The sequence below is a fragment of the Prunus dulcis genome, chromosome 8 (genome assembly GCF_902201215.1).
Source record: "Prunus dulcis chromosome 8, ALMONDv2, whole genome shotgun sequence".
NCBI classification, from domain to species: Eukaryota; Viridiplantae; Streptophyta; class Magnoliopsida; order Rosales; family Rosaceae; genus Prunus; species Prunus dulcis.
This window is the reverse complement of record NC_047657.1, coordinates 4,340,951-4,353,012: the sequence shown is the minus strand read 5'-3', so window position 1 is coordinate 4,353,012 and position 12,062 is coordinate 4,340,951. Positions and strand designations below refer to the sequence as shown.

The following is a 12,062-nucleotide window of genomic DNA, read 5'->3' as shown; positions in this document are numbered from 1 at the left end:
ATATACCTGAATAATGAGGGCCTGAAATTCCTATTAATAAGTGGCTTAATGTCCCAGATCTTGAGCCTAAAGTTTTGGATGGCAAATTTGGCAAAACTAGAGTTTGCTGCCTTGGACCTTTCCGGGGACAACTATTTATCATGGGTCCTGGATGCCAAAATCCATCTACGAGCCAATGGCCTCGGACAAACAATTATAGATGAGAATGATGCTTCGCCTGAAGAGAATGCGAATGCCATGATCTTTCTTCGCCACCACATCCATGAAGCGCTGAAGAGCGAATATGTGGTGGTTGATGAACCGTTGGTTCTATGGAAAGCTCTAGGTGAAAGATACGATCACCAGAGGATGGTGACTCTCCCAAGAGCTAGATATGAATGGACTCACTTGAGATTTCAAGATTTCAAGTCAGTGTCCGAGTATAACTCTGCTATGCACAGAATTACCTCATTAATGAGGCTATGTGGGGAAAATATATCTGAGGAGGATATGCTCGAAAAAAACTCTGAGCACTTTTCATGCTTCAAATGTCCTCCTTCAACAGCAATACAGACATAGCAGTTTCAAGAAGTACTCGGAACTTGTATCTTGCCTCTTGTTAGCTGAGCAAAATAATGAGCTATTATTAAAGAATCACCAATCTCGCCCAACGGGCTCAGCGCCACTTCCTGAAATAAATGCTGCATCTCAGGAAGTGAATGCCACTTCATCTCGTGGCAATATCCACAAACGTGGGCGATGGGGCAAGCGTGGCCACTGGCAAGGAAATAGAAAAAATCGTGGTGCTCGTTCAGAGGGTTTAGGTCCAAGGAGCGGTCCATCCACGAATGGCAAAAATGCATCCCGTAATAAGGGAAAGGCACAGATGAGCCATGTGCCTAGAAATGTTGAAAGCCCTTGTCACAGATGTGGTGCAAAGGGACATTGGGTGCGCGCATGTCGTACGCCCAAGCATTTGGCGGATCTCTATCAAGCTTCACTTAAGAACAGGAAAGTGGAGATAAATTACATTGATCATGCTCCGCCAGCCACAGATGGCTTATCAGAAATATCACGTCAGCTAAACAAGACGCATCTAGATGTTTCTGATTTTGTTACTAAAAGAGGGAATGAAGGTTATGAGTCCGAATTAGATTAAATTCATTAATGTACTATTTGTATTAGCTGAAGTGTTGTTTAATTTTTCATTTCAATCCAATAAAAGTGGTAATGTTTTCTTCTTTATTGATTCAGCTTATTTTACTTATTTGAAGGCATGGATGTAAATTATGGATGCCCTCAAAACAAAGGCTATGGCAAAGATATTTTTCTCGCAGACAGCGCAACTACTCATACGATCCTTCAAGATCGGAAGTATTTCTCAAAATTAATGCTTACAAAAGCAAAGGTAACAACCATATCAGGTCCTGCAGATCTGATCGAAGGCTCAAGAATAGCCCAAATTATGTTACCAAATGGAACAATACTGTCCATTCCAGATGCTTTGTATTCATCTAACTCCAGAAGGAATCTGTTGAGTTTCAAAGATATACGTTTGAATGGCTACCATGTTGAAACAAAGAAAGAGGAAAACATGGAATATCTTTGCATTACCTCCAGTGATACCCAAAAGTGTATACTGGAGAAGCTTTGTGCTCTCTCATCAGGGTTGTATTATACAACCATACGGACAATTGAGGCACATAGTGTCATGGACCAAGAGTCCATTGACTCAAATGCTTTTAAGCTTTGGCATGACAGGTTGGGTCATCCTAGATCCACCATGATGCGCAGGATCATCACCAACTCTAAAGGACATCCCTTGTTGACTAAACACATTATGTTATCAAGTGACATCTTTTGCCAAGCTTGTTCACAAGGGAAGTTGGTGATCAGACCATCACAACCAAAGGTTGATGTTGAGTCTCCATCATTTTTGCAGAGAATTCAAGGGGACATTTGTGGACCTATTCATCCCCCATGTGGACCATTTCGGTACTTTATGGTCTTGGTGGACGAATCTACCCGATGGTCACATGTTTGTCTTTTATCTACTCGGAATATGGCATTTGCTAGGCTTTTGGCTCAGATAATTAAATTACGAGCCCAATTCCCAGATTATCCCATTAAGTCAATCAGAATCGATAATGCTGGTGAATTTACATCTCAAACTTTTGATGACTACTGCATGTCACTAGGCATTGATATTGAACATCCTGTTCCCCATGTGCATACTCAAAATGGCTTGGCAGAAGCTTTAATTAAAAGCCTTCAATTGATAGCACGCACTTTGCTAATGAAAACAAAGTTGCCAATTTCTGCTTGGGGATATGCCATTTTACATGCAGCATCACTTGTGCGATTGAGGCCTGTTGCCAACAAGCAATGTTCTCCAATACAACTCGTATTGGGAAATCAACCAAACATTTCACATTTAAGAATTTTTGGGTGTGCGGTATATGTGCCCATTGCACCACCGCAACGTACTAAGATGGGCCCTCAACGCAGATTGGGAATTTATGTTGGTTTTGATTCACCATCTATCATCAGATACTTGGAACCCCTGACGGGTGATATTTTTACCGCACGATTTGCGGATTGTGATTTTGATGAGACAATCTTCCCACCATTAGGGGAGAAAAATCTGTGTCTAAAGAACAAGGCAAACTCATTCCTGAAAAACGACATGAATTATCATGGAATGTATCCACATTGTCTCATCTCGATCCTCATACTGCTTAATGCGAAAACGAAGTGAGAAGGATCGTTCACCTCCAAAGTATTGCAAATCAGATGCCAGATGCATTTAATGATGCAGCAAAGGTGACAAAATCTCATATCCCAGCTGCAAATGCACCCGCACGGATTGATGTCCATAATGGACAAAGCAATGTGCCAGCAAATGGTTCATCTGCTGCACGCCTGAAGCGTGGCAGACCACTAGGCTCAAAGGATTCAGTTCCTCGAAAGAGGAAGTTGATGGACAAAATGAATCCAAATGAAATAAATAGAGAGCCCACAATTCATAATTCAAATGCCCCCAAAGAGGGACAGGTACTTCTTGAAAAGGAAAACGTCATTGGTGAGACAAGTGCCCCTGGAGTGGCAATCGTACCTGAAAGTCAAGAAATCTCCATAAATTATACGTCCACTGATGAATTGTGGAGTAGAAATGAGATGATCATCGATGATATATTTGCATTCTCAGTGGCTGCTGAGATCATAAAAGATGATGATATTGAACCGTGCTCTATTAATGAATGTACACAGAGGCAAGATTGGCCTAAGTGGAAAGATGCAATCCAGGCAGAATTAAATTCTTTGAAAAAAAGGAGTGTTTTTGGACATATTGTTCCAACTCCACCCAATGTGAACCCTGTAGGTTACAAGTGGGTATTTACAAGAAAGCGCAATGAGAAAAATGAGATCTCAAGGTATAAAGCGCGACTCGTTACGCAAGGTTTTTCACAAAGGCCTGGAATTGATTATGTGGAAACGTACTCTCCAGTAATGGACACAATTACATTCCGTTACTTAATAAGTTTGGCGGTTTCAAAAAAACTTGAAATGAGACTCATGGATGTCATTACCGCATATTTGTATGGAGAATTGGATACATATATATACATGAAAGTTCCAGAAGGATTCAGGCTGCCTGAAGCAGCCAGAAATAAACCACGGGGCATGTTCTCAGTTAAATTGAGAAGATCATTATATGGGCTAAAACAATCTGGACGAATGTGGTACAATCGTCTCAGTAAGTATTTACCGAAGGAAGGATACACAAATGATCCTATTTGCCCATGTGTGTTTATTAAGAAATCATAGTCTGGATTTGCGATAGTGGTAATATATGTCGACGACATGAATCTAATTAGAACTCCTAAAGAGCTCCAAAAGACTTCTAATTATCTCAAACGTGAGTTTGAGATGAAAGACCTTAGAAAGACAAATATTGTCTTGGGTTACAGATTGAGCACAGTGCTAATGGAATTTTGGTACATCAATCAACTTATACTGAAAAAGTATTGAAACAGTTTGGCATGAATAAAGCCCATCCACTTAGCACTCCAATGGTCGTTCGGTCGCTTGACACTAAGAAAGATCTATATCATCCAAAAGGGGATGATGAAATGGTCCTTGGCCTAGAAGTACCATATCTTAGTGCAATAGGTGTTTTGTTGTACTTAGCACAATGTACCAAACCAGACATAGCATTTTCAGTAAATCTGTTAGCAAGGTACAGCTCTTCTCCAATAAGGCGACATTAGACCGGCATCAAACATGTTCTACGATACCTTCGTGGGACAACATACATGGGCTTATTTTATTCCAGTGAATCAACCAACGCCCCGAGTATTGTTGGCTATGCTGATGCAGGATATCTTTCTTATCCACATCAAGGATGATCATAGACTGGGTATGTATTTACATGTGGAGGAACTGCAATCTCATGGCTCTCAACTAAACAAACACTAGTGGCCACATCTTCCAATGACTCAGAAATACTTGCCCTCCATGAAGCCAGTCGTGAATGCGTTTGGTTAAGGTCGGTGATCCATCACATCCGAAGCACATGTGCCCTACCTTCAGCAACAGACACTCCAACAATTCTGAATGAGGACAATGCAGCTTGTATTGCTCAGATCACAGGAGGGTATATCAAGGGTGACAGGACTAAGCACATATCACCAAAGTTTTTCTACACACATGAGCTCCAGAAGAGTCAAGAAATCAAAGTCAGACAAATCCGCTCAAGCGATAACCTGGCAGATCTCTTCACTAAATCATTGCCAAAATGTACATTCCAAAAGTTAGTGCATGGCATCGGATTACGACAACTCTGCAAGCAATCAAGTTGGAGCATGCAAAATCAGAGGGAGCATTCAAGAGTCCTCTAACACAGGACATATGAGCGTTGTACTCTTTTTTCCTTCGACTAGGGTTTCCCACCGGATTTTTCCTAGCAAGGTTTTAACGAGGCAACATGAGCGCATTACCCTTATGTCCCAAATAAAGTTGTACTCTTTTTCCTTCGCTTAGGTTTTTTCCCACTGGGTTTTTCAAAGCAAGGTTTTAATTAGGCAACCAATCTAGGGATGTGGTCTTCAAGGGGGAGTGTTATAAAGAAGTGAAGCCCACATAGATCTAGAGGGTAAGTCAAAAGGGAATTATGATGTTGGGGAGAAATCATTATGTCTCCCTTAAAAGCCATTTGCTTTGCCTATAAATAGGCATTATATTTGCTTGTAAACACACACGAATGAGAGAAGAGAAAGAGTGAAGTCTATCTGAGGAGAAATTATGTCAGTGTAAACATCACAAAGAGAAATATAATTCCACTCCCAATATTACAGTGATACTTCTCATACTCTGATTATTCTAGTTCTATAACACATTTGTTTTTTTTTTTTTCAATAATAAGGGTATTTTTTAGTTTGTATTGGGTTAGGTTTAATGGCCTACCAAACAAGTTTAATACCAAACAGCCCTAAATTAATCTTTCTACGAAGCTTGAATAAACTAGGAAACCGGATCGAACACAAGAAGGAAAAAAGGAAACTTGCAATGCAAAAGTGAATAAACTAGGAAACCTGATCGGACCCAAGAAAAAAAAAAATCTCCAGCCCAAGCCCGACCCAAGTTTTAAAATTCTTTCCCATGCCTAGGTAACTTAGCCCAGTCCTCATGACAAAAAATATAACTGCCCAGCTCATTCTTCCTTTACCCAACTCAGCCCATGACTCTCTCTCTCTATTCTTTTATAGTTAATTTGTAGGAAAAAAAAATGAATATATCTATCTATATATATAAAGCAAAATGTAGAGAATTGTAAAAAAAAAAATACCAAAAAATGCCCTTAGTTAATGTAAACATTAAGAATTCAATTAATTAAATGAGGATAATATGGTAAATTCACAATTTTTCATATTTAAAAAAATTAAAATTAAAAGAAAAATAAGATAACGGATCCTATTTTTATAGAACACAACTACCTTTTTTTTTTTAATTAGAAAATAAATTAAAATTTTTTTTTAAAAAGCCCCTCGCAGGCGCGAAAGCACATGTGGAGAGGCTAGTATTATTTATTTTAGGATAAATATCTAAAACTAATCTAATATACGATAATAACATATAATTATATATAATATGTAACTAGAATACGTAAAAGATGTAGGAGGGACAAGATAAGCTAGGAAAGTGAGGGAGTGCTAGTTAGAATGTAGATCTAATGACTTTCCACACTCCTAACAGTTTGGGCTCGTTTGATACACCGTATAAGACTCTGGATAGGAATAAATAGTCTATGTCAGGTGTTTGGTGTCAACTTGTATTATTTAGTTACCCAATTATTTTATACAGGTTAGGCTTTTAATACTCTCTTTATCTGACTAACTAATACAACACACACACCCCAGTTTAGATAATATATGCTTAATTATACGGTTAGGGGAAAAAAAACACACACATTCACGTGAAAAATCAGACTCTATTTTCTTCTTGTTCTGTACTATGTTCTCAACATGTTATTTTCTTCACTATTCTCTAGGAAAATGAACCAGCAAAATAAAGCTTGAACATCTATTTAGCTTGGCCCCAAGCAGCTAAAACCCTAAATCATATTATGCAAACTCGCAAATCTTGGAGAACCCAGTTAATCAATTTGAGAACAACTCTATTTCAGTTCATCTCCCCATTATCTCTTGATGCAAAAAGAACAAAAGGTTTCTACGAATTCCAAGATATATAATTATTTTGATAATTAATAATGAAGGAATTTCGAATTCTGAAAGAAACCCATATGATTTGAAAATAAGGAGAAAGAGGTCAATTGACCTTTGTCGTTAATGACAACACATGGTCATACGAACGGTAATGGAAGATGCGGAAGCCAGTCTCTCTATGTCGTCACCATCCCAAGAGAGAAGTAGAGGAAACAAAGATGAAGAAGTTAAACTCAGGTTTCATTTTAAAAAAAATAAATTATTTTATTAATATAAACCCCATAAAAATATTGTAATATGAATCTTACCAAAAAAAATTTGTGACATTTGAATTTCAATTTCCACTTAAACAAATTTTTATTTTTAAACAAATAGTCTAATCCAATGTTATCGTGAACAGCATCAAACACAGTATAACTTAGTCTGACTATTTATCCAAAATAGCACCAAACACCTTCTAATATTATGGATAAACAGTCAGTACTCTCCGAAACAGATTAATACTATTCGACATAAATTAATCAGTACAATTCGATGTACCAAACGAGCCCTTTAAGTCTTCCACATAAGTGTCAAGATTTAACTTTGTGCAACCTTTGTTACATGACTCTCAAGGAGTAAGGTTTCTCAACTATTTTCCTATAGAAGTTGTGATGAAGTTGTAGTGTTTCCAAATGCATGATATGAGAAACCCATCACCAGAGTTCCTGTAAGGTGTGAAAAAAAAAAAAGGGAAAAAAATGACAGAAACTTCAAACTACTTTTAACTTCAAGTTTTAGCTGTAACTAGTTTTAAGTTTTAACCCAATTTAAATGAACAATTTCCAGATCAGAATATGAAAAATGCAAATCCAACTTCACATTAATTAGCGTAATGTTCATAAAGAGAACCATGGTTTCAGAAAAGTAAAAGATCAAAAAGTATTAAGTAATAGTTTTTACTTACTTGATGAACAGCTAGAGAGAAGAGACAAGAAGAACAAGAAGAGGCACTTATAAGCTGCATTGGCCATGATTATGTCAAGTGTTTCTGGGATTCTAGGCAAAGACCAAGCTGGAATTTTAATGTGATTCATAAAATGGAAATCCTTTTAAAACATTGCAGATAGAATTGGAGTGAATATAAGCACCCATTGGAGAGAGAGTAGGGTGTTGAAGATAAAGGTGAGGAAAGAAAGAGGGAAAAAAGAAAGTGTCAAAAAGAAAGGTGACGAGTTGTAGTGATGATATGTTTCCTTCATCTTCTGGTATATTTCTGACTGCAAATGATTTAACTATCAATTATTTTATTTCATACAACAAAGATAAATTTACTGGTACAATTTTAGTTTCAATTCCTTACTTGTCTATCTCCCTTTGGACCATTAAAGAGTTCAAGATCCAAAGGTAGGTCAAGAAAGAGTATGTTATCACCAATGCATATTTGATGTTTGTTAAGTATATGCTACATCAAAAATTAATGTATCCTCTACCCTACCAAACACATTGCAAAAGTAGTTTAAAAAGAATTCACCAGTGTTGATTCTTTAAAGACTGAAATCTATTATTGACATCCCCAATCCAAATGTTTGGATAAACATATGTTTCCCCTCAAGAGTGAATGGCGTTGTAACATAAATATTCCGACTTAAAAGGATGTTTCCTTGATGAAAAATGCATATTCTTAAGTTAGTACTCATAGATTCCAAAGTCATTAGTATAGACACAAACACAACCATGCCAGCAAAGATCACGGTGCCCTATTCCAGCCAGCCAGGTAGCCTTCTTCTTCACTTCTTCTCTCACTATCATTATCAGTCAGTCTCTCACAGGGGCGGATCCACAGAGGAGCAAGGGTGGTCAATTGACCCCTGCAACCTCTGAAATCCTCCATTAGAGCCGCCCAAATTGACCCTCGCAAGGTGCTAGATGAAATGCCCCAATGGCAGTGGCGAATCCAGGATATTTCCTTCCAGGGGTCAATGTCTAAGGTGAAAAAATTTTATACAAAATATACTCATAAAAATGAAACGATAATATTAGAATTCATAATTCATAGAAAAAAACCACATTACAATTGTCCACGACGAGTTTTCATATTCTGAAAACGTAGCATTATAGTTTCATTATCAATACAAGCAAACACATCTTTCTCAATATAAACAAGTAAACTATCACTCAACCATTGATCTCCCATTCAGTTGCGAAGTGGACCTTTCACAATATTCATAGCAGAAAATGCTCTCTCCACAGAAGCAATTGCAACCGGTAAAGTTAAGGCTAATCTGATAAGCAAATAAACATAATTATATGTTCTATGCAACCCTTTCTCCACCATTTTTCTTGCAAGGCTACCAATCCCTTTCAATTGAGAAAAATCAGTCATCGTACGCATATGAGTAATATAAATCTCAAGTTGATCTTCAAGTGCCAAGAGATCTCAGGAATTAAAATCTTGAGGATAAAATTCAGCAAAACGAAGTAGCTTTTGTTTGTCAAAAGCTATGAATGAATCATCTGGACTCAAACATGTCAAACAAAGAAGTAACTCAGTATTTACCTCACTAAAGCGACAATTTAATTCCGCAAGTTGCCACTCAATGATTTGAATAAAGATGTCCACACGATAATGATGGAGGTGTGTTATTATAGGAGCTCTCCGATGTGATCTCCATTGAGCTACATATGCATCATCCATGTTTGGAACCAAGATATCATGTTTGGCACAAAAGGAAGATACTTGATCAAGCAAGGCTTCAAATGCATTCTCTCTCATGTGTTGTAGTTGGTCCTTGCAAACTTTGACTAAAGTCATTGCATTCTCAATATCTTGGTCTTTCCTCTGTAATGCTTGTGACAAGTCATTTGTGGCTCCCAATATAGATCTCATGAAAAATAGGTGAAATACAAACTCAAAAGATTGTATTTCTCTCAATGACCTATTTGCTTCACCTAGATTATCAGTGGAGCCATCCTCAATAATAAATTTGAGCACTTTCACCACAGATTTAAACATGGAAATGATACTAAGTAATGTACCATAATGTGAGTTCCAACGTGTATCACCGGGACGCTTGAGACAAGTTTCTTGATTTAAGCCTCGCCCTGTTGGAAAAGTATCTTTTTCTAGAGCTTCCGTAACATCCTTTTGTAGTTGATCTCTAAGAATGTCACGACGCTTGCACGATGCTCCAACAATATTAACCAAGCTATTGCAAGATGTGAAGAAAGTGGCGATATCAGCATTTCCCTTTGCCACGGCCACAAGAGCTAATTGAAGTTGATGTGCAAAACAATGAATATAATAGGCACAAGGATTTTCTCTCAAAATCTGTGTTTTAAGACCATTGAACTCACCCTTCATATTACTAGCTCCATCATATCCTTGTCCTCTTAGCATGGAAATGCTCAATTCCTCTCTTGCAAACAATATGTCAATAGCCTCCTTGAGTGAGTTTGATGTAGTATCCCTAACATGTTGAATGCCCACAAACCTCTCAATTACATCCCCACTTTTGTCCACATAACGAAACACCACCGCCATCTGTTCTTTTACTGACACATCACGTGATTCATCAACTAATAAAGAGAAGAATGCACCATCCATATCCTTGATGATTTTCTTAATAGTTTCAGTGGCACAAGCATTCACAAGATCTTTTTGAATTGTTGGAGCTATTAACTTGAGATTCCCGGGAGCATTTTCTAACACAACGGCCTTCACTTTCTCATCATGATCAGCAAGAAACTGTAAGAGCTCTAAATAATTCCCCTTGTTGCTTGAAGTGTCACTCTCATCATGCCCACGAAAAGGAAGACCTTGCCTCAATAAAAATCTCACACAATCAAGAGAAGCTGTCAAGCAAATACGATAATCAATACGAGCTTGCTCTGATTGCTTTATCAAAGCTGTTCGGATGTGTTGCTTTTGATTCATAAGATCCACACAATATTGTCTAGATTGATTATGAACACTTCCAACAGGTCCAACATGTTGCCTAATTTTATCTTTCTTCTTCCAATTCCTAAAACCCATCTCTGTGAAGGCGTCGCTACACCCTTGACCAATTCTGAAATTGGATTTGAAGAGATAACAATAAAGGCAAAATGCAGCATCTTTACTAATACTGTACTCCAACCAGTCAAACTCATCAAACCACTTGACATTAAAGCGTCGATCATACCCTGAAAGATCAGTTTGTGGAAATGTGTGATCCTTGGGCTGACATGGACCCTTTTGTAGATATGCTCTTCGAACTTCGTCTCTAATGTTAGGATCATAATCCAACATTTGAGGTCGAAGTCCAGGGTCTGCAATAAGATTAGCTAAGATATCTTGCAACTCACTTTCTTTCGAACTATCCACATCTCTAGAAATATCCACATCTCTCGAACTCGAACTACCCACATTATCCGAACTAGAAGTAGTTGATGCGAACCTTCTCTTAAAGTATCGTTCCATAACTGTATTGGTAGAAATAACCAATCAAACATCAACAATATTAAAAAGCCATAACTTATGCAAACTAACCAAAATAAAATCCAACAACTAATCAAATTTACCAATTATTATCTAACATAAAACACTAATTTATTCAAACAAACTAACCAAAACTAGAAGCCCTTAATTTATTCAAACTAACCAAGAGATATAATCTTACATAAAAGTAAAATCCTAATTTATTCAAACTAACTAACCAAAATCAAAACCCCTAATTAATTGAAACTAACCAAGATAATCATATAATCTAACATAAAAATAAAACGATAATTTATTCAAACTAACTAGCCAAAACCTCTAATTTATTCAAACTAACATAAAAGCCCTAGTTAATTCAAACTAACAAACTAAAATAAAATCTCAACAACAAACAACAACAACAACTAATCAAGAGAAACACTAACATATAAGAATCTTTACTAATTAATTAAAGCATAAAGAAAATAGGATAACATACTTTCAAACTAACTAACCAAAATCAAAACCCCTAATTAATTGAAACTAACCAAGATAATCATATAATCTAACATAAAAATAAAACCCTAATTTATTCAAACTAACTAACCAAAATCAAAACCTCTAGTTTATTCAAACTAACATAAAAGCCCTAGTTTATTCAAACTAACAAAGTAAAATAAAATCTCAACAACAAAAAACACTAACATATAAGAATCTTTACTAATTAATTAAAGCATAAAGAAAATAGGATAACATACTCTCCAATTTGAGGGATAAATCCACCTTTGAAATCAAATTGAATTTTGGAGGCGCTTATTCAATTTTCTGCTGCCCAGTGCCCACCGCCGACGCCACTTTACTGCCTCCACCGACTGATTTGTGAGGGGAGAGGGAAAGCCACCATTGAATTGGATTGGAGG

The 12,062-nt window shown here is 37.0% G+C and overlaps 1 protein-coding gene across 1 annotated transcript; it reads right to left on the bottom strand.

The window, feature by feature from the left end:
* Nucleotides 1–9,123: 9,123 nt before the first annotated feature.
* Nucleotides 9,124–11,145, bottom strand: LOC117638294 (zinc finger MYM-type protein 1-like). Its single transcript, XM_034373433.1, has one exon. The coding sequence runs from the start codon at nucleotides 11,143–11,145 to the stop codon at nucleotides 9,124–9,126; it is 2,022 nt and encodes a 673-aa protein (XP_034229324.1).
* Between the last annotated feature and the right edge of the window lie 917 nt (nucleotides 11,146–12,062).